Source organism: Typopeltis vanoorti, chromosome 17, assembly GCF_054136105.1.
Source record: "Typopeltis vanoorti isolate ZY-2024b chromosome 17, IOZ_Tvanoo_1.0, whole genome shotgun sequence".
Classification (NCBI taxonomy): Eukaryota; Metazoa; Arthropoda; class Arachnida; order Uropygi; family Thelyphonidae; genus Typopeltis; species Typopeltis vanoorti.
The window spans coordinates 11,146,082-11,173,684 of NC_143565.1; the positions used below are offsets into that span (position 1 = coordinate 11,146,082).

General features: G+C 34.7%; 2 protein-coding genes across 5 annotated transcripts in view; one reads left to right on the top strand and one right to left on the bottom strand.

Moving 5' to 3' along the window:
* LOC150097146 (tether containing UBX domain for GLUT4) overlaps nt 1-27,603 on the bottom strand; it is a 357,344-nt gene that overhangs the window by 299,467 nt on the left and 30,274 nt on the right. Inside the window, exon 1 of one of the 2 annotated variants that reach the window (XM_090407283.1) lies at nt 412-462. The exons of the other annotated variant lie outside the window; for it this stretch is intronic. Coding sequence (XP_090263409.1) covers nt 412-447 — 36 coding nt within the window. The 5' untranslated portion in view covers nt 448-462. Of the gene's footprint in view, nt 1-411; nt 463-27,603 lie in introns of those variants that run through there. 2 annotated transcript variants of the gene reach the window in all.
* Nucleotides 264-24,034, top strand: LOC150097147 (lysosomal cholesterol signaling protein-like). Of its 3 annotated transcripts, none has more exons than XM_090407279.1 (2): nt 264-341; nt 18,756-24,034. In XM_090407279.1, the coding sequence occupies exon 2, from the start codon at nt 18,788-18,790 to the stop codon at nt 21,326-21,328; it is 2,541 nt and encodes an 846-aa protein (XP_090263405.1). In that variant the 5' UTR covers nt 264-341; nt 18,756-18,787; the 3' UTR covers nt 21,329-24,034. The 3 variants fall into 3 exon arrangements, with proteins under 3 accessions (XP_090263405.1, XP_090263406.1, XP_090263407.1); XM_090407280.1 differs by lacking the exon at nt 264-341 and adding an exon at nt 874-947; XM_090407281.1 differs by lacking the exon at nt 264-341 and adding an exon at nt 16,019-16,067.

Sequence of the window (27,603 nt, forward strand, 5' to 3'; positions counted from 1 at the left end):
ATTAGATAAGAGGATACTGAGTTTAAAAAAAATCGTTGATTATTGTGGTGATGATGATAATAATTATCATTAACTTTGAATTTCAATTCGAAATATAGATCTGAATGAAAAACTAGACAGTTAATTTAAAAACACCTTAGTTCAGCCAAATAAAGAATTTAATTTACATTACAAAATTGTACTTATCAAATAGTAAATTAACACTCGATTTTCATTTAGAGTGCATACTACTATACGTGTCGCCAGGTGGAAGAAATGAATCGTGGAGAATAGCTTTAGGACGCTGTGTCGGTGATCACTTTTCGTTTATGAAATCTGATGATGTCCAGGAAAATAATGCGGTAATGTACTTTATTTTTATTCGAACGCTTATAATATAATAAAAATAAGTGAAATAAAATATTAATAAACCTTTCGACTTGCAAACAGCGATATTTTTTTATCCATGTTGCGTGAAGAGCAAGGGGTTTCTTAGAACGTGACTGCCGCGAACATCTCGATGGCTGGCAGTCTACTTTCGCTGCTGTTAGGCAAGTGAGACTATCTACGTGGATGATGATTGCCAATGAATATACATTTGAAGTTATGAAAATTAACATTGGCGAACAGCAAATACAAGCTACGATAAAGTGTTATTTAATTATTAAAATTTTATTTTAAAGTCATTATTAAATTTATGAAATATACATAACTTATGCTTAATCCTATATTACGCAAGCCTCCTTATTCTCGTGTCCATTTTTTTAATTGAATATACTTCAAAGCACAGTGTGCAAAGATTCCATAACAATAGTAGCTGCACTTGGTGTACTTGGAATGCATGCTTTCACTTTGCAGTCTTTGATCAAAAAAAAACCTAGCAATGCATACATATTAAAAGTAGTTAGCGGGATAAGCTGGGTGGTAATAATTAACCGCTACGAGAACATTTACAACAAACGGTTGTGGTAAGACATTTTTCTGTTTTTTTTTTTTCTTTTCCAAATATGTATGCCAGTATTTGAATATAAGTAATAATGACTTACTGTTTATTTTGCATACTGTACTATATTTCTGTAATATTCTAGGAGAAAAAAAAATACAAATAAACTCATATGCTTTTTCGCATGCAAATTTAGTGCAAGTTTTTTTTTCTAGAAAAAACAAACAAACATGGTACACTTCATGTATGTAACGATTCATTAACTTTAGAATGCTCCCCCCCCCACACACAACTTTTCAGTACATTGCTGTATTCAAAGTTCCTAAATGTACATATACAAGACTGCTTTGGTTTTACTAAGTTATATCTGATGTGGTGGTATCCTGAAAGGATGCAGATTATCTGCTGATTCATATGACATATTTTCATATTGAGAGCATATGGAATATTTGAACCTAAAGAAAAGGGTGCCTATAGAAAAAAGACTGGTGATTGCCTGGGATTTTCCATAGTCATTCTGCAATTCCAGAGAAGTAAGCAATTCTAGATGTCCATTTTTTTAAAAAATTTTCGAGTGAATGATCTCTAGGAAACTGACATCAACAGATGCAAAGTTTAAAAAACATGTTCATGTAGTTAAAACAACTTGCTGCAAAAAGACAGAGAATCAATTTGCATTCAGTAATATAATAATAGTTTAGAAACTCTTAGGAATATTAAACTGACATCCTTAACGAATCAGGATATCAGTTTAATGCAACTACATGTAAAGTTTTAAATTTTGAGATCTACAGAAGGGATGCTTCATACTCAGTTGGTGGAGTTATACTGGAAGAAGTGGAGGAAGCAAGGGATCTCGGGGTGATTGTGGATAGAGATTTAAAGTTCCAGGAACATATTGCAAAGGTTGTGAAGACATCTCAGAAAATTGTGGCAGTGTTGAGGAGACAACATTGACCATGAGAGATAAAAGTGTGCTAGTCCCATTGTCTAAAGCTTTGATCAGACCACATCTGTATTTCTGTGCTCAGATCTGTCATGGGATTTGAAGGAGATGAAGTAACCTTGGAGAGGGTGCAGAGATGGATAACAAATTATATGAGGACTGTACAATGTTGATTATGAGGATAGACTGAGGGCATGCAGACTGCAAAGTTTGGCAGATAGAAGATAAAGGGGGATATGATCAAGACATTTAAGCTGTTGAAGGGTTATTATCGTGTTAACACTGAGGAGAATTTTCATATGGTAGAAGGGGGGGGATAAGGACAAGGGGCCATTCCTGAAAGTTGCAAAAGGAAGCAGTGAGTAAAAGGGTAAGAAGTTTGTTGCATGGATAGTGGTGGTAGGAGCATGGAATGCATTGCCTGAGAGGGTGGTGAGTGTGCAGACTGGATGAGTTTAATGAGTGTATGATAGACTTTGTTGACCTCCGACAATGAGTCTTGTGACTCCATGGAGGGCAGAAAAATAATAATAAACCTATTACGAAACCACTGGTCAAATGAATTCAGTACCAGAGAAGATTGCTAGTTCATGCTTTAAACAGTGCGAAGTCACAGGAAAATTGAGGTGAAGTAACTTTTACCAGTCAGTCCAAGATTAGTGTGCTGTATGCTAAAGCAAGTGACTAGATTTGTAATATATGGCTAACAATGCTTTGAGGCAAGACTACAGTTTGGGAATGTTAAATTTTCTGTGTGTGTTATGATGTGGGACTGCATTAATTCTAAAGGCATATGATAATTCCACATTATTGAAGGCTCCTGCCAATGTAGAAAAGTGCAAGTGTATTCCAGAAAAATATCTTCTATCCTTGGATCACTTTCCTTTCTGTAATATTTTCCCACATGATAATGCACTTTCATACAGCAAAGATCTTGTCAAATAATACTAGAATAACATTCAAACATTTTACATGCCATTGGCCTGCAATTTTGCATGACATGGAAAAGCTGATTGAGACAGTTGTCAGTCTGATATCGTGACACGTAGTGATTATGCAAAGTCATTTGTGAAATCTGTTTAAATGCTGTAAAAGAATATCCTACAAAAGTCTACTTAAAACTACTGCAAATTAGTGCACATTTTTTATATACATATAAAAAATTTCCAATTAATTTTCACTTTCAAAAAAAAAACATACAGTTGTAAGTCAACTGAAGAAGAAAGATTTAATCCTGCCAGAAGATCTGGTTATCGACAAAGATGAGTTAAGGTGAAGTGTGATCTTTCTTGTATGACAATGTTTTAGTAGCCCTGAAGTTATCATATCTTACTAGAATGTAGCAAGGAAACATTCTGATACTGATTATGAAAAATTTTATGTGTTTGTCTGATCATCAAGTTTTGTCAAATGAAAAAGAGAAATGGGTATTTATCATTAAAAAAAAAACTTTCACTAGGATTTAAGGTTGGTGAGCAAAAATTATTAGCGATATGCTAATGATCTTATACAAGAATGAGAACAGAGCTATTTTAAGGTAAGTGGTCACTTCGACAGAAATACAACAAGAAGGACTAGTAAAGCAGTTATTTGATGCCAGAATGGCAGTAAAAAGAAAAAAAAAAAAAGGGAAAGGCCAAGATCTAGGACTGATGCAGTTAATAGTGTCCTAGAAGAGTGAAATTTGACAATATTGGAGTTCTGACAAATAACAAATCTGGCAAAAAAAGGAAGAAAAAAATAACTATCAATACAAAATAGTAATAATAACGCGAAACCTTAATAATCAAACTGTACTACCATAGTATCTATTAATTTATTTTTAACGGTATTAATGAGAAAATAACTGTTTATTAACTTACTGCTGATATTTTGCTGGTATTATATCCAGCATCTTCAGAGCACAAAAACAGTTTGTCACAGTACGCAAAACAGCAACAATCTGGTATAACAATGGGACTAGTATAAACAATTGCAATGGACAGCACAAAGATTAAAGTCCTAATTAGCCACCATCTATGTTGGGGGGGGGGGGGGGCAAAGAGAGAAAGCAGGTATTAATTAGGTATTAAAATGACTGTATCTCACATTTTTAGTAAATTTATACAGCCATACTTGTTGAGGTTTGGAGTATGTTTCAAAGCTTCTATTGATTCCAAAAACAATCTCTTTGACTTATGACTTCTGTGTAGGACTTTTGTTCTTTTCCAATTCATCATGTCTGCAGGGGTATCTTAGGCATGGTCTGCTAGACCCAACTTGCCATAACGACAGTGCTGGATGTATTTTTTATGTTCTTAAGGCAGATGTCCACAGTTCTTCCTGTCTGTTCATAGGCTCAATCACACAAACAGGGCACTTTACTCCTGGTTGTGATAAAGAAGAATTCTGTTCTTGGGTGAACATTTAAATATAAGATTTAAATACAATGCATAACTGATGTTTATTATTATTATGTGACACCTCCAGGGAGTCCAAAGACTCATTGAGGGAGAATGTGCCAACAGCATCGATGTTGGCACACTCTCCCTTGCTAACTGAGCTCAAACTTGCTTAACGTTTTATGTGAAGCACTATTTTTTCAGATGTGCCTTGAATGTATAGATGGTGACAGTTTTGCTGTAGTCTTCTGTAGTAGATGGTGTGTGTGTGTGTGGCGGGGGGTTGAGGAACATTTAGTATTATTACAGCTATTTTTCCTGCTTTCGTTTAGAAGTGCCCCTTTTTTAATGTCATTGGCTTTTTACTCAAGAATCCTTAGGGCATTGCAGATGTATTTTAGGGACAAATATATGTAGCATTAATAGAAGAAAATTTGCACATACCTTTTCTTGGATGCAGTTGCCTGTCTTCTTTCAGAAAGAAGACAGGCAACTATATTGTAGTTGCCTTCAAGTAAAAGGCTACCAATGATAAATTCACAACAATGCGATCTTGTAATTGTGGTCGTTTCGTAGCACTATGTTGTTGGAGAATTTCAATTTTTTTTTTTTCTGGTGCCAGTTTTTTACTTTGACAAATTCTTTTTTAGCCATTGTGTCAGAGATGCTGTCAAGGATATCCCACAGTTCTACGTTTAAAATATCACATAGTTGGTCACGTAGAGCGTTGAATTGATTTTCGACAGCTCCATGCAAATAGTTAATACATTCGAAGCCTCGCAAAAACAACATCCCACATAAGGAATTGCTTTATAATTTGCTTTTCGCAAATTTTACAATTACTTTTTACACACATACATTACATTAGCCAGGTGCTATCAGCCCGGGGGACTTTTGGCTTCAAGCACCACATGTCGCCACTGGGCCCGGTCCTCTGCGACTGTCCGCCACGTTCTGGTCTCCAGTCTGACAGCCTGCAGGTCTTCCTTCTCCTGATCTGCTCATCTCTTTTCTAGTCTCCCTGATCGGGGTTGGGCCTCCCACGCTTGTCTCACAGTCCTTTCGGGACCCATATGGTACAGGTGCCCCAGCCACTGGAGACACCGGGCTCGCAGCTCCATCAAGACATCTGCCGAGTTGTATAAAGCATGTATGGCAGCATTGGACCGCCTCTTCCAGACTCCGTCTGCCATTACCCCTCCATAGATACGTCGTAGCATCTTGTTCTTGAATACTCTCATGTGATTAGCTTGTCTCACCGTGGGCTGGAGACCAGAACGTGGCAGACAGTTGCAGAGGACCGGGCCCAGTGGCGACGTGGTGCTTGAGGCCAAAAGTCTCCCGGGCTGATAACGTCTGACTAATGTAATGTATGTGTGTAAAAAGCAACTTTGCAGGTCCCTCTGGATCTTGAGCAGCATGGCGACTCATAAAAAAGATATTTTGTCTTCTCGGCATTTATTTTCAGGCCTGTTCTTCTGCAGCTTCTTCAATAGCAGTAACCAATGCCACCGCATCGTCCTGTTATGTGCCATAATGTTCAGGTCGTCAGCGTACCCAAAAATCCTAACTTGCACCCCCATGTCAACTCCACCTGCCACTTGCTGTGTTTCTAATTACTTTTTCCAACACTAGATTGAAGAGAATCGTAGAAAGCGCATCACCCTGCTTCACACCGGTCTGTACTTGAAACGAGTCCGAAAGGTCACCTTCTGCTCTCACTCTTGCTCTCGAACCAGCTACGCACACCTGTGCCATTTTTCGGAGTTTTCGAGGAATTCCCAGCTCTTCTAACACCTGCCATATTTTTGGGTGTATCATTGAGTCATAGGCTTTAGAAAAGTCTATGAAAATATTATGAACTTCCCAGTTATATTCCCAGCACTTTTCAAAAACTTGGCGCAGCGTAAAGAGTTGGTCTATTGTAGAACGGTTCCTCCTGAAGCCTGTCTGGTAGTCACCAAGGCACTCTTCTGCATATGGTGTGAGGTGCATTAGCATGATGTTAGACAGCACCTTGTAGCCAGTCGACAACAGTGAGATGCCCCTATAGTTGTCGCATTGAGCCTTATCTCCTTTCTTATATACTGGGATGATCAGTGACTCCTTCCACTCGTCCGGCAGCCATTCTTCTCGCCAGATCATCAAGATGAGCCAGTGCAGCTGCTCCAGCAGGACGTCCTCACCATTCTTCAGGAGCCCCACCGGTATGCAGTCCACTCCTGGAGCCTTATTATTTTTCAGCATGCGGATAGCACGAGTAATCTCACTAAATGTCGGCTTTCACCCAATTTTTCACAAAGGGGAATGCTTTCATCCAATTTTTGATATGTTGCAAAAGAAATATTCTTCCATTCCACAAAGCTTCTCTCATTGCTGATGACGGCCACTGTGGTCTGGAACAAATTAAGCATTCTAATTCATCTCAAAGATGTTTGATGGGGGTTGAGGTCTGGACTCTGAGCCGGACAGTTCAATACTTCAACGTTGTTTTTCAGTCTCGAATACAGTGCAGTATTGCATAGAGCATTGTTGTTGTGCTGAAACATGCAAGGATCACTTCCGAATAACTTCCACAGCAATGGCAGCATGATATCCAGATAGCCATCAAAGAAATATTTCAGTTACTTTGCAAGGGCATATCATCCAGATGGTGACTTTGCAGCTACTGAGGCGACAGAGACGTATGCACTGAGGTGGATGAACTAGAGGTGCTCAGTATATTGAAAAATATCAATGTTGCTACAAGACAGAAGTAGCAAATTACAGACCAATTAGTATCTTGGAGTGGTGGTTAAAGTATGGAAAAGTAAAATTCAGGAATAGGTGGATGGGAATATGATATTCTATGAGGGCAGCATGGCTCTGCAAAAGGTACTTTCTGCCTCAGTAATTTATTCACACTTTATAATAAGGTGACAGCAGAACTGAGTAAAAGAAATGGCATACCATGATACTGCTGGACTTTGCAAAGGCATTTAACAGAATATTGCATGGAAAACTTACATAAGTTGGAGCAAATAGGAATGGGTAGGGGGAGTTGGCTGATGGACAGACTTAGGAATCATGGTGGAGTGGAATCAAGACGAATGAGGGTGATGACTTATAGCAGAAGATTTGAAGGAGGATATTCAGTTGTTTGTTGATGATGCAAAACTAGGGAGGGCAATATTTGATAAAGGTGGTGTAAATATCTTACAGGATGATTGAAATAAATTGGGAGTGTGGACAAATGACAATAGCTGTTAATTCAATGTTGCAAAATGTAAGGTTAATACACTTCATATCATATTGATGGTACTAGTTTACAGGAAATTGATGAGGCTAGTGATCTGGGAGTGGTGGTAGATAGATTTGAAATTCAGATGACATATTGCAAGAGTTGGCAAAATAGCTCAATTCAAGCAAAATTACTTGAATGCATAAAAACACTTTGACAAGATAGGGAGATTATTATTCTTCTATAAGGCTATGATTTGGCCACATGTTGGCTACTGTTCAGGAGGTGATGGAGAGGATTCAAAGATGAGTGATCAAGCTGGTGACAGGTCTGGAATGTTCCTTATGAGCATAGATTGAGGATCTGTGGGTTGCAGAGTTTAGCTAACAGGCAGAAGAGATTGGATAGAAAGTTACTAAAGGGATTCTATAAGATTAACATAGAAGAAATTTTTTAATACATGAGAGTAGGGGGGAAACTAGGGATCACACTAGGAAGTTGTCTAAGAGTGCAGTTAGTAAGGGTGTGCAGACTAGGTTCTTTACTCGGAGAGTGGTAAATGAGTGGAATGAATTGTCAGAAGTTGTTGTGAGTGCCCCAACAGTGAATACATTTATTATGGGTATTGTGTTAATGGATAAAGTGGGTCTCCCACAATGAGTCTTTCGACTCCATGGATTATCCATATAAATAATATATCAGGATTTCTGGTTGTATATCATTCCAATTATATATTCCAGTTGTATATTTATTCCAATTGCCTTTCCACATTTCAGGCTTTGATAGCCTAAGTTGTTCCCTAGTAAAAATGGGGGGGGGGGGGGCTTGTTTAACAAGGTAATGCTCTTGCCAGCAAAAAATTTCATCCTACTCTACCATCATATTTGTTTCTGATTTAATACTAAGTATACAGGTTGGTCAGCTCTAAGCATTAATGTGACAGCCCATCTTCATTTGTTCAGTAGCCAATGAATGCCTACTAACAGAGCACAACATGTAAAAGGGGAAGGACTGGATATTAGGTCAGAAAGAAGTCAGTTTTCTTAGCATTTGATAAAAGTTATGTGGAGATCTTCTTCCAGTGCCTTCCTCCATTGAGAATTCATATCAGGAATTTGATGATAAGAGAAGGTAACTGGATAAGAGGAAGAGAACAGACTAAACTACAGAGCCCTAGAGTATACTGCCATTGAAAGTTATTTGGATTGTGGCCAAAGCTATGACTAAGAGGCCAGTGTTAATTTCATGTACTTTTCTGCTTGCTTTTCCTGTTTTGTGGGATGAAAAATGAGTTTCCAGGAGAAACTCAGCATTGATAAGACAGTCTGAAGAAGAGAAGCTATTCAATGTCACGTAGTGAACACCCAGAGAGGAAACCTTCTTGCCTTACTGCAGACAAATAGGAAGATGTCAATAAATGTATATCTGAATAATAAGATCACATCTGGCTTAGCAAACAAAAACTTTGCCTAATGCAACATGGGATTGAAAACATCAGTCACAGGATCCAAGGAAAACACCAAACTATTACATTGATCTGTGCAGTGCTTTTTTGTTAAAAAAAGTGTGCCAGTAATCGTTCTGCTAACATGAAAAATTAAAGATTAAAACGACATGAAAAGAAAACTAAAAAATTATTTGCCATATTGTTGCTTAATAGTGTGATAATGTTTTTCGGATAAGAAGATAATAGACACAAATAATACAAAGTTTATTAGTCATAAATTTATTATATACAAGTATATAAAAATAAGTAAAATATGTGTGATATTTTTTATAAAAAATTCCAAATATTTATTAAGTACTCATCCAGCACGATGTGCAACTGTATGCCATTTCCCTAAGTAGCCATGAGTCAACACATGTTGCTGGATCAAAGTGAGGCAGCAGTGGACCTACAATTTTAATGAATAGTACTGAAGAAATTGTTTTTGCCATTGATGAAGCTCTGGTTGGGCTGACAATCAGATTCATTTATGATTGTCATTTGTGAAACACATTCATATGTTGAAATTGGTATCATATTCTTGGAAGTTATTCCTAATTTATTTTAATGGCATTATTTAACAGAAGATAGCCAAAGTAGTAATAAAATATAACTTTCATATCACATTCAAACCAAGTCTCAAATTAGCAACTTTGATCTGCTCTCCTAAAGATGAACTCCATCCTCTAGCATATCCTGGAGTATGTGAAGTTCCCTGTGACTGTTACAGACACACAGAAAGATTCATTAACAAGTGCCGCTATTATTATGGAAAGCCTAGACTGCCAGGCCATGGACATTCCTTCATGCAGGATTAGATGGAAGAAAACCAATGTGCTATATAGAAGTCATTATGGATAAGAAAGATTATTTTTAGAGTCAGCAATGACTATGAAGCATTCTCCTAACCTTAATAAGTATGGCTGCATTAATTTGCTAAAAATTTGGGAGACTGTTATCATAAGATCAACTCCTACACAACTGTAATTATACAGTTATTAAAAACAACACACAAGTCCACAGCAATAACTTTAATTAATAAATAAGGTAGATATTTCGTACTAAAAATAATATACATCTTCAGTGTTACAAACAGATAGGAATAGAATACAAGTAACGAATATTCGGTGGATCACCTATTAAAATGTTGTCGTGAGCTAGGAAATGAAATAAATAAATAATAAAATTAATAAATAATTAATATTTAAGATAATTAGTTTTTTAATGATTACATAAAATAAAAGTCTCCCAGATCTTCAAGAGAGAGAGGCAATCATTTCGATTTAAATTCGGTCGGTGTAAAAAAGCTTCACAACTTTCTTTAAAGAGATGTTCATATTTGAACCTGCATCTATGAAGCAGAACAGCTTTATCCTACTGGATATTATGGGTAGTGGTAATACTGCGTTGTGCTAGACCAGACTTCTGAGGGTTGTTGTAATCAATATAATATTGATGTTCTTTAATTCTTTTTTCCACAGAACGGCCAGTTTGTCCAAAATAAAAAACATCGCATTCACAAGGAATTTTGTAAATGCCAGCCAAAGACAGAGATGACAGTTTATCTTAATTGTTAATAGACAACATTGTATTTTAATAGGTGATCCACCGAATATTCGTTACTTGTATTCTATTCCTATCTGTTGGTAACACTGAAGATGTACTATTATTTTTAGTACGAAATATCTACCTTATTTATTAATTAAAGTTATTACTGTGGACTTATGTGTTGTTTTTAATAATTATACTATGCCACAGGTCCCTCTAAAAATAAGAATGTAATTATACAGGGTGTTTGTAATCTTGATAACTTGTAAGTTTTTTGATTGTTTCTTCATCTAAGGATGAAGAAACAATCAAAAAACTTAAGACATACCATGCAAGACCTCCTAGAATTTATGGCTTACCTAAGCTACACAAAACTAATGTTCCACTTAGACCTGTCGTAGACTGTATCGGCTGTCCAACGTACAAGTTATCAAGATTCTTATCTAACCTTCTCCGCCCTCACATAGGCCACTCAGTCGCTTCAATCAAAAATTCTACTGTTTCACACAAAAATTAAAGACATTCAAGTATCAAAAACTGACTTGTTAATCAGCTTCGACATTGTCTTCCTCTTCACTAACATTCCCATTCCCCATAAAGAAACAATAGAATTACTAACTCAAAAATTTCTGTCTGATATAGTTGAATTGTTCAAGTTTGTTATTGCATCAGGTTACTTCACCTGGAAAGGTCAAATTTACAAGCAAGAGGAAGGAACAGCAATGGGATCTCCTTTATCACCAAACCTAGCAAATTTGTTTCTAGAACACCTTGAGGAAAAAATATTCACTTTTGAACCCAAACCAAAAATTTGGCTAAGATATGTCGATGACGTATTTGCAGTATGGAATCATCCCGAACCTGAATTACAACTGTTTCTAGATAAAATTAACCTTCTTCATCATCGCATCAACTTTACGTTAGAAAAAGAATCTCCACAGGGTATCTCTTTTTTGGATTTACACATCAAAAGAAAAGAAGACAGTTCCATCGCCACTTCCGTCTTTCGCAAGCCTACATTCTCAGGTTGCTACATTCACAATTCTTCTGCTCATCATCATCCATCTAAGAAATCTGGCATTATTAAATCACTAGTTTCCAGAGCACACAAATTCTGCTCCTCTGAAGAATCTTTAAACCAGGAATTAGAAGTTATCAAAAATACAGCCATCCTAAATGGATATAATCCCAAAACAACTCAAAAAATCATCAGTCACTTCTGCATGCATCAAACCAGACAGGAAGAAGTGCATAGGATTCCCATACCTTACGTTAAAGGCATCTCAGAACGTCTTTCTAAAATTATGAAGAAATACAATTTTGCCACTACTTACAAACCTATCAACCAAATTTACAACTTATTACCTTCTCCTAAGGACAAATTCTCGCCCTTGATGTTACCTGGTGTTTATGAGATTCCATGCTCATGCAAATTATCTTACTTTGGACAGACAGGTAGGTCTGTTCAGAAACGCATCTCGGAACATCAAGACCACATTCGTCTTCTTAAACCGCAACGATGTTCTTACTATTCCTAAAGTATGGGAAATTATCATACAAAACTGTGTTAAATAATTAACGTTTTTTTTTTTTTTTTTTGTACTACTTTAGCACGTTATGCACATTTTCATGAGATTCTATTGTAATCATGCACCCTAGCTGTATGTTATTCCTAATTTTTGTTTAAATACTGTACTGATGATGTCCTAAGATACTTAGGATGAAATATCCTAAGCCTCCGTAGCACAATTGGAAGAACGACGGTGCATTGCGCCCTTCGATTGGAATACGCCTAAGTTCGATTCTCGTCGCGACGGGAGGAATCTTTATCTGGTCGATTTCAATCGAAGGTGAGTTAGCCGATCTCATACGGAGGTAGCAGGGTTTTTTCTCCCGGAAACTCGGGTTTTTCATCCCGCATACAGACAAATTGGCCCTTCAGAACACACGCAATTTACAGACAAAACATACTAGCTGTGGTAGTGGTGGAGGTGGGCGGTAGATGCCGTTGATTCGTAGTAGTGGTTGAGACAGTTGTAGGTGTCCTCCCGTGATGAGTCTTCGGACTCCTTGGAGGTGTCAGGAATAATAATAATATTTACAATTAAATAATTTTCACTGTGGTTTATACGTGTGTTTCTTCTAATTATGAACGCACCACAGGTTTCGTTATTTAAAAAAAAAAAAATTAGATAATCTTTCCTCTATCATTCTGATTAAGTGGCCATAACACCTGAGATTAGCTCTGCTAACAATGGTGAGTTCTTTCCTAATATCCTCATTTTTGATGTGATACCATCAATGCTATCTGTTCACTCCACTAATCTTTCTCAGAATTCACATATCAGAGATCTCTAGTCTTTGCTCAACAAATTTCTAACCCAGCTCTCAGATCCATAAGTTAAAATTGGTTTGAAAACTGTCTTGTATAGTTAATTTAGTGTTTTGACTAATTTCTTTCTTATTCCATATAAATTTATTCAGCTGACTTCCTACCATACCAGCTTTATTAATTCTGTTGTCTTTTTGTCTGTTAGTGGCATTCCATGCAACTAACATCCATCAAGTAGTTTGGCAACAAGCAAAAATATCTTATATTGATCAGAATTGTTTTACGAAAAAGTTCAGGGAAGCCTATGAAATGCTATGAATCCCCACCACACAATGTAACAAAAAAAAAAAAAAAAAAAAAAAAGTTTAGTCTGCTTTCATTAAAAATCTAATTGTTGCAGACCTAGGATACAACATTTAACAGAACATGACAGCAACAACTAGCATTGTTCCAACATGTATAAAGTAATTTATTTAACATTTTTTTTAAAATCTAGTTACTTGTTTGTATGAGGCAATTGAGAAGTTCTGAAAACATCTGTGTAATTAATTGTTTCTAGATTTGATTTTTTTATTTATTTATTTTTTTTTTTTTTGAGGGCACTATGGAAGGTACAAGACCCAAGGAAAGATTCCAAACCTTATATGTGGATAGAGAATGGCAGAAGGCTCTTATTCACATGGGATTCAACCCATGTTGAGAATGGAAGAGAATAATAATAATAAAAAGAAGAAAGGCTTTTTTTTTGTGTGTGTGTGTGTGTGTGTGTGTAACTTTTGCTAGTACTCCTGATTACTTACGAAACTTGTAGGGTTATATTTTTATTTTATTAAACTTGTTATTTATCTAAAAACATGTGGTCTGAGTACTGGAAGCTTGCTGCAGAACTTCTCAACCACAGAAACATATTCAAATAAGATATTTATTTAGTTGCTGATATTTTGTTTGATTTCAAACCAGCATCTTCAGATCACAAACAATTTGTCAAAGTACACAAATACTAATTAGGTTGCAAATGGATATAAGAAAAGAATGAACATCCTATTTTGACAGCCTCTAATTTTGGATAAAAAGTTAGATGTTCAGTAGAAGCTGATCTTAAGACTATCCCAGGTTTTGGTAAATTAATGCAACCATACTTGTTGGGGTCTAGTAAGAGCTTCAATTGCTGCTGTTGACTCAACAGTAGTCTCTCTGATTTGTAATGATTCCTGGCACTTGGGTTTTATCTAAAACATAGTCTGCCAGTCCTGACCATAAACAGGACTAGCAGAATAATGCCAGTGGCAGCAAATGGATTTCTCATTTTTCTCAAAGGTAGATGCTAACAGATTCCTATCCATAATAAGCTGGCACAAGCACTTCATCTACTCTTATATGTAACAGAGGATGGAGTCTGCTAGTTTCATATATGGTTTGAATGTGGTGTGGAGCTCATGTTTATTAAGCACTAGCTATCTTTTCAAAAATGGTATAAATATAGGGAGATGATAATGATTTTGCTACAGCCTTGGTTACAAGGGAAGGATGGAGGTCTGTTTAGTATTTTATCTATTTTATATGAACTATAACCATTAGTTAAAAATGCATGACAAAGATGAGTTTGGTTGCAAGAGCTACATCATTGGAACAGATGGTCCTGGCTCTGTGTATGTGTTAGTGTTTATGAGCTGAATGAGTCTATAATTGCTGATATAAATAGTTTTGGCTTTTGTAAATAGAAAAAGGTAATAAACAATTTGGATGATGTATGCCTAATATGTATAAGAAGAGCAGACAGTTATTTGAGCAAGGTTATGTCGAATGCTTTGTTTTCTATGTGTCCTATGTAGAAACAGTAATGGGGGGGGGGTCCATTGCAGTGTCATCCAGTTGTGTTTGTGTATTTTCCTTTTCAAATAATCTGCATATTATTAGTGGAGAAGGGTGGAGGGCTGTTTAGTATTTTATATGAACTATAGCCATTAGCTAAAAATGCAGGAATGTGTTTGGTATCAGGAGTCTTGAAAAACTAATAACTGGTATGAGACCTAACATAGAGTCAGGGAAAGTAAATTATAAAGGGAGGAATGGTGAGAATGTGAGAGTGACAATGTTATAACTGTGGTAATGATGGAAATTGGCTTTTTCATGAAAATGTTGACAAGGATAAAATGATTTCAACTTTGTGTTCGTCTGGTTCAGACCCATCAAACATGTACAAAGATGTCTACATGTATAAAGCACTAGAGAAGAATAGAGATCTGCAAGTTGTCCAACTGTGTCATGCAGACTGCAGACAAGAGTATACAAAAGAACATGCAAGTAGATTATTATGTCTATACATAAATGCTAGGAGTATCTGAAAAAGAAGGGATAGAGTTTGTTACCTTGGTCAATATGTTGGGACCTCAGATTGTAAGCATTAGTGAGACCTTGCAGTGCAAGCATTTCGCTGTTCATGAGACATGAAATAACTGTTAATGTTTTGATTAATAAATTTATTTACTGTGGTGTACAAGTGTCAGATAACATCAAGGAAGTCCCACATTATCTTTACACAAAATGCTTGAGTACTTGACATTGGTTCTAATAGTGATTTATAATAAATAAAGTATAAATCACAATGAACAAAATCTTATTTTGTTTGTTTAGTGTTTTGACTTGCACTCCAAAACCTCAGAGGAATAACTGCTAAACACTGAAGCATGTCCATACATTTGTTCAAGGCAGGCCAGAGGCAATGTCATACTCCTATAAAGGGAACTAAAATAATAAATCTGTGTGTAAAATTCACATAATTTTAAATTCATACTTATGAGCTTAAAATAAGTTTATATCACTGCAGAATAGAATTAGTTACACCTTCCAAAATATTTGATGTTTTAAGTTACCAATAAAGAATTTGTTTATGCTTATACCATGTATGAACTATAGGTATCTTTAAATAGAAATGCATATTAAATGTGTGTGTGTGGGGGGGTCAATTTGTAGGTTAGCTATATTTTTATATTAGCAGTTAAGGCCATGAGTTATTAATTTAAAATCTTTTTAAAGATTATTTATCTGCTTTCAGATATGAAAACATAACTTCCTCTAGTGAAAATAACCAAACTATCTCCACATTTAAATTAATTCAGTACCAAATGTAAAATTATAGGAAATAGTGTTTGTAATTGCCAATAGGAACTGAATGCCACCTTCCATCCACCATGAACATTAATACTGACCTAGGACTCAGTAATTTCAACAGGTTAGTGTCACTGCACTGATTTAATTATTACTTAAAATCATAAAAATTAGCTATGCTTTCTTTTTAAGAATTCCTCTGTTGCTGACACTGGTGTACTTATTAGTCTAATCAGTTTTTACTTTACAGAAGTAAAAACTGATTTAACTTCAGGGAAATTAATGTTAGAATGAAATAAAATAAAAATGGGTGGTGGTCAGAAAAAAGCATTTTCTCTATTGACATGACAATTTTCTGGTTAGATGCTGGCTCCATTTCAATCCATTTTAGATTTAGTAATATCCAAATATGAAAAATCACTATGTTGCAGATCTGCATTGTAGCGAATACAGGTGAGTGTACTAATATGAAATTTTAAAAATATGGCTTAAATAAGATTTTTGGCTCAGAGCATGGGCAAACTGTTATGTGCATGAAAAGATAATACAGACAAATGGAAGAGAAGATAAGACACATGATACTGGGTGGATGATGATTTCATGAAAAAGTCAATTCTAGGGCAATCAGATAAATGCCATTAGAACCAGGAGACTCTGCTGGTTGAGTAAAATAATATACAAATTCCACAAAATTTTGTAATTAAAATATTAAGACAGTAGTTGGAGAAAAAAAAAATGGTTTATTTATGTAGGTAACACGGCAGCAGGATTCAAAACAAGTGAAAATAAGGTTGGAAAGAAGTTGCGGGTCTTAACAGGACCTGAACACAACTGCTGTTTAAACATGGGGCAAGTTTCCTGCTATGGTAGTCTTTTCAGAATGATTTTTATTGCAGCCATTGCAAACTTTAATCATCATTTCCTGGTATGTACTCTCAAGGGGTATTCAGGCAGCTACTATGACAGCACTACATGATTAAGTTTACATTATTATTAATCTCCTAACAACTATTTTCTTCCAAATTAGTTTATTACTTGTCAGCGCTCCAATATTGTTGTATCTGACATTTCATTTTTCCAAGGTACTTCTGACTGAATCAATCCACTTAGATCTTGGTCTTCCTCTGGGTCTCTTTCCTGCCATTTTGGCATCACACAGCTGTTTGCTAACATTTCTCTCATTCTGCTTAAGGTGGTATACCTTAAATTAGTTTGGCTCACCCATTCTTGAATACTAACAATGTCAAGTTCAATATCTGCAGTCTCTAGTCTTTGATCAAGTGCTTTATTTCTAACCCAGCTCTCACATCCATAACTTAAAAGTGATTTGAACACTGTCTTGTATACTACTAGTTTCATGTTTTGGCTGATTTCTTTCTTATTCCATATAAATTTATTCTACTGGCTCCCCACCACACCAGTTTTGATTATTCTGTTGTCTATTTCCATATTTAATTTGCCATCTTCACCAAAAACTATGTCTAAACAGCTGAAATATTTTGCTTCTACTCCATTCAGAACACACCTGAAGTTTTCTGTGTTTCTTGGTATTTTCATAGTTTTGGTCTTTTTATCGCTATTCATGTCAAATTTGTTACAGCTGGCACCAGCTGTACTTAGGAGTACAACATCATCTGCATAAAGCACAAAGAGCTAAGTTTGATATCTCTGATTCTAATATTGGCCTATTTTGGACTGAACTTAACATGTTTTTCTCCAGGTTTCTCTTCCACAATTTTTCTTACCCTCTTTTCAAGAATGCATGCATAAATCTTACCTAGAACATTTAGTAGAAAAATTGTTCTGTAATTCTCACATTCAGCTTTATTCCCCTTTTTATAGATGAAAACTTGGTTAGCTTTCCTCTTGAATATAATCTGCTACTAATTAAGTGGATATGAATCCAACATTATTTCAAAGCTGAATATATAGAAACTATAAAATTTTCAACGGATCCAAGCGTAAGCAACCTTTCAGGACGGGCAACTCATGGCAAAAGTGGAGTAAGTTCTGATCACTTTCCTTAGTATTCTCCATAATGTAAAGCACATCTCTTTGCAGACATGTATGATGCTATGCATTATGGGAAGGGGGTCACTATCCAGACTGGTTTCGACCTTTGTTGAGGTCTCGTCAGTAAACCCAGATGTAAAATACCCCGGTTGAAGTATTTTGATTGGTAAATGACCAGAATGGATTGCCAGATGTAGTTGTTGAGTACCCTGATAGTGATCGAGTTTAAGGAGAAGGGTAATAAGGTATTCTGTGAATAATGGCTGATGTAGGGTCTCCGGATTCCTGTATAATAATAGAATAAGTAAAAAAGCATGTATGGTGGTGAGCCACATTAATAAATGTATATGGAATAAGAGAGAAAAATCAACCAGTAACCAAGATAGCAGTTTACATGATGGTATTCAAACAAATTTAACAAATAGTTCTGAGATGAGGGTTAGAAATAAAACAGTTGTTCAAAGACTGCTGATCTAGATATGAGAGAATTCTGAAAAGAAATTAGCAGTAGATGACACCAGTAGGAGAATCACATAAAAAGGAATTTGATGTATAGTCATTTTACCATAAATGTGAGAGAAAAGATTAAAGTAGATGTGTGATGGTAGGAATAAGATCCAGAGGATGACCAAGACAGTAAGTAGTGCTTTTGAAAACTAAAATGTAAGATTTAATAATATTGGAAGCCTGACAAGTAACAGCAGATTTTAATTTTCTGTTATTTGGCAGGTTAAACAATTCTTAATCAGTTTGTGTGTCTTAAAAATTTAAGCATTTTAATTTTGTTATTCTTTTACAGGCACTAAGGAACTCCTTGTCTGATTAAGAACCATGAATGTAGTGTTTGAAAACAGAACTTCCATAGCTCCCGGAGAAGTACTTTCAAAGGATGTTTTACCTGCACTAGTTCAGTGTTTTGGAATAATTTTAATTGGCTATATTACAGGAAGGTGCTGCCTAGTCACTAGTAGTGATACAAAGGGCTTGCAGTTTTTTATTCAGTATTTTTCCTTGCCAGCTTTAATATTTTCTTCTCTTGCAGCTGTAGACTTTAATAATGTTAACTGGAACTTTATTGGCTGCATTTTTCTTTCAAAAGCAATAGTATTTATAACAGTTGCTTTGCTCACTATGATATTAACCAAACCACTCCATATAGGAAAAGCTGGATTGTATGGCATTTTTTCAACTCAGAGTAATGATTTTGCCCTTGGATATTCATTGTTAATATCACTTTATTCAAAACATCATTCAGATTACCCTAATTACATATATCTTCTTGCTCCAGTTCAGCTGCTTATTTTAAATCCAGTGGGTATATTACTGATGGAAATGCACAAACAAAGACGTGCATCAACGAAAAACATTGTTTGTAGCCTTCTAAGGGGTATAATTATCAATCCAATTATTATTATGACTGTTGCAGGTATTACTGGAAATTATGCATTTAATCATCAGGTGCCATTACTTTTGAGTAAAATTTTGAATGCTTTAGGGTCTGCATTTCCAGCTACCGCACTGTTTTTGCTTGGAGTGACAATGGTTGGAAAAATTAGCAGTGTAAAAGGAGAATTGTTCATAGTGCCAGCACTACTAGTTGGAGTTAAAATTTTAGTTCTTCCTATTTTAATCCAAAAGGTGGTAACCCAGTTAGCATCTGGAAATAGCTCTGAAATACAGAGTTTAAGCAGTTTTGGTTTTCTCTATGGCACTTTTCCATGTGCTCCTACAGCATTTATTTTTGCAAGTCAGTATGATATAGCAACATCAGTAGTGGCATCTGGGATGGTAACTAGTACCTTACTTTCAGCACCACTGATTACAGCATCAGCTAGCATGGTTACATTGACTGTTTCTGGTTTTAATTTCTTTCATCATCATTTGATGCAAACTATTACTTATGTCAGCATAATTAGCATATTATGTTGTTTATGGGTGATTATTGTGTTTATAGTGAGCCACAAATGGAAAAGGGTGACTCATGGTACAACATTATGTCTTGTGTGTGCTCAGTTGTTAACTGCTTTAGGAGGCATGCTGTGGACCATTTCTGATAAATCTGACTGGAAATTCTATCTTCAGTATTCGTTATCAATTGGAGGAGTTTTTGCATCTCGGATTTGGACAGCAATTCTTGCATTAGTGTTGGCAATTCTGCATCGCAGAAGTTTATGCTTTGTGCTACGCATAAGATTTATTATAATTTTCATGGGCTTCGGTATATCTCTACTTTTTGTGGTTCTACTGGCAACAGAAATACTGGGCTGTGTCCCACATAAAACAAATACAGATCCAAACTTCCAGCTGGGTAAAAGCCAAACTATTGTTTCTTTTATAATTATAGTAACAAGTCTAGTCATTACTGTCATTTGTCTTATAATTCAACAGTGGCATCAGGGTCAAAAAACTTACCAACCACTTGATGATAAAGATACAGAAATAAGTGACTGGGACAATGATTTGCAGGATAAAATCTTCTCACAGACAATAGCTGTGGAAACAAGACAGCACCTGCCTGATATGGAAGATCTTGGTTCATGTTTGTTCGGTCTTTTAACACCATCAGAAGATAACAACCAAACTTGCAATTCTGAAAACTTTTCTATTCAAACCTGTCTTGAGAGAAAGATTATAACTCCTAAAGAAATCAAAAAGGAGGAGGAGGCAGAGATAGGTGAACAAAGCAGTAAACCAGCTAACCAACTGATGTGTGATTCACACTATCAGTGTAGTCTAGAAAATAGAAAACAATGTGCTGTACTTGTACAACAGTATGAGGATAAACAAAATATCCAAGAAATTGGTGATGAAGACAGACATCAGATTTTACGCCACATTGTACTGCTGTTACTACTGTGCATGTCTATGATTATTGGCTTAACTATATGTCTGTGGAAACTAGTAATGGATGCCACAAATGGAATTTTTATAGAGCTAGAGTTTCTTGATGTAATCATGAATTATGGTCAAGGAATATTTTCATGCATTATCTTTGGCTTTGATTCAGAGCTATTGATTGGGGCAGTTATGCGACTTTGGAAAAAGATATACAGTGATACAGAAAGGTTTATTCTTCCAGATATAAATAATCTTTTGCCAGCAACCCAACATACATGTGAACAGTTTTTGACTTATCATTATGATAAATGCATAGAAGTTCTTCCATGTGATAAGAGTGTTGGTTTGGAGTATTATACATCTGTTTTCTCAGGATGTGATTTTATAGACTGGGTAATAGCTGTAGGATTAGCACATACTAGAAAAGAAGCAGAAAATTATGGAAAGCACCTATTGTGTGGAAGAATAATAGAACATGTTACAGCAAAACTAAACTTTACAGATAGTTCTCAACTCTACAGATTTGTAACCTAGTGTTGTCTGCGATCAACTCTTACTGTGGAGAACTTGTCAGAACAGGAATAACAATTTTATGGGGACTTTCTGGTAGATTGTTATGCTCATGCTGGGCAAATTTCTTATAGCACTGTGTGCTGTAGTGAGCGTTGACTGTAGAACGCTTGTGGCATAATCACATGCAGTATTAAAGTGATATTTTTCTCTTTCAAGATACATTCATAGTTATATTTATATTAGTGCTGGTAGGCAATTTTCTCACAAACTGTATTAATTCTGAGACTTAAAAAATACAAATTAGAACAATTAAAAATAAAATTTAAAGAATAAAATGTACTATAGATTTAATAGTGAGACTCGCTTGTAAGAGCTGCTCAAACTACCACTTGATTATACTGTGATAGTTCAGTAAGATCATCACAATCATTGCTTTCCGTGCCTACTTGTGCATAAGGCTGCAGTTCAGTAAGGGAATGACAAGATTAATAGAAAGTGCATTGTAAAATAAAATTAACAATTACTACAAGAGTGAAAATTATGAATGCCATAGAAGCTTGAATGTGCTGGAAGAATTTTTTTTTTTTTTTAATAAACAATACCTATGGATCACAGATTATCATAAAACCATATTGCAATGGCATTCTTTTATAATGATGATAATAAAATGTAATGAAAAGCAGAGATACTATCCACTTGGTTAAAAGGCCCATAGATGAACCGCAGACAGTTTATCATAATTTAAAGCATGTAAACCATCAGAAGCAATTGGTATTTAGGATCTCTACTAAAACTTGAGTAAAATACTCAAGTTTTAGTAGAGATCCTAAATACCAATTTTCATTAAATCCCATCCAAGCCAGAATGAAATTATTATTTAGAACTAATTTTTAATGGCACTTGTAGCATAATAAATTTCATTACACCTTTTCACAAGAATATAATAATTTTATTGCTGCAAATATTTCAACCAGAAACTAACCGGTCATCATCAGTGCAATCACAAGGTGAAGCCAGAACAAAGAACATTAATTCTATTTAAATGGCAAGCAACAGTGCATTCTCCCTGTTTGTTAATTTTTTTAAAAAAAATTAATAATGCTGTATCATTTTAAATTTGGGGCTTAACTGTAATCTTATTTCACTGTAACCACTCATTAGGTGGCATTCTGGCATGTGGCTCAGCTCTGTAAATAGGATTGACATTCTTTGTTCTAGCTTTACCTTGTGACTATACTGATATAATGATGACCAGTTAGTTTCTGGTTAGAATATATGCAGTAATAAAATTGTTATATTCTTGTGAATACATGTGTCTAATAAACATTTAGAACTCTTTTGATACTCATAATGATGTAACTTCTTCATCCGCTTGCTGAACCTCTTAAGATTCTCTGCTGCATGTACCAACTTCTTCCATTCCTTTCCAGTTCTGAATTCCGACTCAGCTAAATCTTTTAGGATATTATCCTCATAATGATGCTTAATAAAATGATCCTCAATAAAATGGTAGTAAAGATTCCAAATATGAATAAACATTTATCCAGCTAGAGTTAATTGTTATATGCATATGATGGGTGGACAAAAATGATTAATATATGTGCTTAAACATTTTGAAAATGCAACTAAAACTTAACCATACAAAAGAACATTCAAAAAGTAAAAGAATTTAAGACAGCATAAAAAGATTTTTAAAAAAAAAGCTTAATGCATATTAATATAAACTTGATGAAATGTGTATTATTTTGATAAGAATAAGCAGATGTGAATTAAAGATCAAAAGCAAAAATTGGTGGACATAAAAATGTTTACTCATTCTACTCAAAAAAAGTAATTAATGCCATTTCATAAGAAAAATTCTCTCTTGAAACATCTTTCTGGTTAAAATGTGATGAGATAAATGAATGACCTAACTTATATCTTATTTCCAATGCCTAGTAAAAAGTGGAGAGAAGTTAGTAAGAGGATTAGAAGATAAAGAGCAAGATGTTCTTTATAATAGATTCAGTATAAGGTCAAGAAACAAGTTTTGACTGAATATATGATTTGTGTAATTGACACATATTTAAGTTCAAGTTTTTGAACTCTCTTTTGTTATATAGTGAAATTTTGTAGTCAGGGTAATGTTCCTTGTAGTTCCTGATAGAATCGGAATAATTTGGAGGAAACCTATCAACGGGAAGTTAGTAATAATGTAAATAAACTTTTTGTGCAAAACTATAACAGTATTTTGCAAACATCAGGAATTTGATGATAACATTACTTAGCATCAGCTACAAAGCCCACAGCTAAGTAGGAGTGTCGTTATCTTTGACAGCACAATTAGTAACATTAAATTCACATACTTATATAAAACCATGCTACCATTTTATAAAGATAGGGTAAGGAAGTACTTTTGTAGTGCAGTTAGGATGACATTACCTTTAGTTCATCAACTTTCTAGTCTACTGCATAAAGCTTAAATTTTAAAGGTCTCGTGTCATCCTCAAATTTAACTTACAAAAAATGCTTTTTTCATGCTTATCCCCAAATTTTTTTCCTAATATCTTGAATCTGTGCAGATAACCAATACCATTCCCCACAATCTGTCATTTCTATCAATGTAAACAAGTAGTAGACATGTGCAGCTCTTGCAAATAAGCAATGTTCTTGTACTTGGAAAAAAAAAAAAAAAATTGTATTTAATGTAAATAGAAAAAAAAAAAGTTAAATGATAATAAAAATGTGTTTCAGGAAAATAATGGACTGTTTCTTTCAGTCATGGCAATTACTCATACTTGAACACAGAAGCACAAAAGTTTTTTTCCCTCTCTTAAATTAGAAAGCTAAAAATCAGGCTGCAAATTAATTATGGAATGTACAAAAAAAAAAACTATTTTGTATTGATACTGTCTTTTAAATTAAACAAATTTTGCCTTACAAATTATAAAAAACGTTTCGTGTGAATTGAAGGTTGAATTTCAGAGGGAATTTAATGCACGATTATGCCAATTATTAATTTTGGTACATGTACAACAGCAAATAAAAAGGCTGAATTCCTTCACATTTATCAAATAATAATTGGTGTAACTATGCTACGATTCCCTTTGAAATTCAACCTAATGCAATTCACAAGAAACTATTAATACAAAATAGTTGCATATGAAACTTCATGGCTCTCACATCGCATGAAACTAAATAGTGGGAAAGTTTTATGTAGCTGCACTATATATTCCATAGAACCATTTTACTCCATTGTAAGCTTATACTCACTATACTTATACGCATTATCAAGATCACATTCTAGTTTGTTTAGTCAAGTATGCATAAAAGCATCAGATCCCCCTTTCCTATCCTAACATAGATATCTATCCAAAATAATATCCAGTCAAGAAGTAAAGCTCTCCTCCCACCTTTACTAAAGCAAGATGATTTTTCTAAGCCTTCTGATGTTACAGTCACTTACAGATAATTAGCAGACTAAACAAGGTTGCCATGATAATTATATCCAATAAGTTAATGTGCCATGTCTCAGTTATCTATATTTTGAGCCAACCTAAGAAAAGCATAACTTTTTAACAGTGACAAAACATCGTTTAAAGTTTTTCTTGATTCTGAATCAAGAAACTGGCCTTTGTTAATATCTAATGATGTTTTAATGTATTTTCTTTTAAGCAGTCTTGTTTACCAGTCTGGTTAGCATACATACATATCCTCCACTTTCAAATGAAAATGGACGATATGTATGGAGGTAATAAGGTTCCTCCTCCCAGAAACTTAAGTTTTCATCCTACAACAGGATGAAAAACTGACCAGAAGAATAAATACATGCAATTTACAGATATGATACACTGGCTTTTGTAAATCCAAAACAATCAACTTACTTTCTAACTAATAGGCTGCACATTTGTATCCTGCTGTGAGCATGGAAGTTAAAAAAAAAAAAAAAAAAAAAGTGCCTCATACCCCTACTCTAAAGACCTTTCATGTATTCCAGTGGGTATGCACACCACACTTTGAAGCAATGTACTACAAGTTTATATAAGTAAGAGTCACATAAAAAAATAAAAAAGGGAATGAGAATACAAATTTTCTTTATAGTTAAAGAAAAGTAAACTTTCTTAAAAAGGAGATTCAGGCATGAATGATTTAGATAATCAGCAGAATTATTATATGGGCATCTCTATTGGATTAAAAAAAACTCAACATAGGAGACACAAACTAACCATTATTCACACAACAAGATCATATCCTCTCCTTAAACTCATTACTGTCAGGGCACTCATAATTAACTTGGAGACAATCCATTTCAGCCATTCAACACTCTCCAAGCAAAAAAATCTACTGTGCAGATCCTTACTAACTTATTGTGATAGATAAGATCTAGTAATGACCTTGCCTATTTCTTTATATGAAGTAAATGATAGTGTGACAATTTTTGGCAGGAAATAATGCAAAACAGAAAACAATTCCAACTCTAGTGATGGGGAAAGGGGAGCAAATAAACCGTGTATTATAAACCAGATGTGGCAGCATGAACTAGAAAATTTCTAAAACACTTGTAGAAAAATTAAGAACTATGAAAACTATAATTTGAATATGATTGTTAATGGTATTGAATGAAGGTTTTTGCCTTCTTAAAGTTTCTATCTGGTCTCTGATGAGAATTCCAATAGTTTGAAACAGCAGTCAGGCTATCGAAATCTTAAAAGCACTAATAAAAGGCAAATGAAAAGATGCTTGGGCAACACTTGTGTCTTTTGAAGATTATATGTTGTCATGAGCACTAATCAATTTGCAAAATTTGAAGTTTCTACATACATATTCAGCTATGAAATAAGGATGGATCTTTAATATCTCCTATTTCATTTATGAAAACAATAATTATGAATTTAAAAATGTTATTGAATATAACGAGTAAATGAGTTTGACTTAATTGCTCTTTGCAGCAATTTTTTTTTAATTTTACGGTAATTTTACACAAAAAAAAAAGTTTTACGACAGGGCTAATGTATCATAGCATTAGTCCCGCAGAAGAGTAGCAAGCTGAGGTGATCAGAAAAAACTTTTTGATATTAGAAGACCCACAGATTATATATTCTTTTTCATGTAAGAGGAGACTTCTGAATGACATCACCAGGGAAGAACAATTTGTTCTGCAAGTTTGAAGAACTGCAGAATGACAATAGCAACTGTGATTTAACATAATTGGAGAAAAGTAGATGAATTACAGGTTGCTTAAAGGAGAAAGTTAAATAACTTGGAAAAGACCTCTACATAGCCCTTGAGTCAGAAGCTCTGGTCAGTTCACTAATGTCCAATATGTACCTCATAGTGTACACCATTATTATATATTGACTTGGATACTGAATGAACAAGCATAGGCTTGCAATTTGGAACTTATAAAAAAAGAACAGAGATTAGCTATCAGACAACTTCTGGAAACTCATAGAAGAAAAACATAAAATTCATTTGAGCAATATTAGAAAGACAAGTCAGTTGACAAGAGAAGATAAAAGGAATTGTAGAGAGTATGACAGAAGCAGTACAAAAGGCTGCAGCATTAAAGCACATTGGAAAACTTAACGAGATGACAAGGAAAATATGTTCTGAAGAAAAGAAGCAAGTAAATGCTACTATAAGGCAGTGTTTCCCAAACTTTCAGTACCCATGCATGTACCCTGTTTAAAATTTTAGTAACACCGGCATACTCCTCAGTGAAAGGCAATTTGGGAGAAGTTATATTTCATTCAAACAAAAATTATCAAGCATTTATTTTTTTAACATTTGTGTTATAATAAACATGTGAAACAAGATTTTTTTAAAATTAATAAATGTATTTTTAATTATATGAAGCCAATACAGTGGAACCTCGGTTGTCGAACTTAATTCATTCCCGAAGACTTCGGAAACCGAATTGTTCGAAAACTGAAATCATTTTCCCATAAGAATTAATGTAAAATGGATTAATCCGTTCCCGAACCCCAGATGATTGTTTATTTAAACCTTTACAACAGTACCTCATGCATAAGATCGTATATATAAACATAATGAAAATGCATAAAATCTTACATAAAAAGAATAAACACAATAAATAGATAAAAATATAGACGAAAATCGATTGCTTCTTTATTTTTGAGTATTATACAGATCGTTGATTTCACCATACCGAACTGCACAGCAAGATCCGAGACACGAACACCATTTTCATGTTTGGATATGATTTCTTTTTTCATCTCTATCGTGGTGGTTCTAACAACTTTTCTTTTCCCTTTGCTGCTATCAATATTCTTCTGCAGTCCCATGGTGGCTTAATT

Excerpts from the sequence above, each read along its gene's own strand:
- LOC150097147 (XM_090407279.1), top strand. The coding sequence starts at position 18,788 with ATGAATGTAGTGTTTGAAAACAGAACTTCCATAGCTCCCGGAGAAGTA.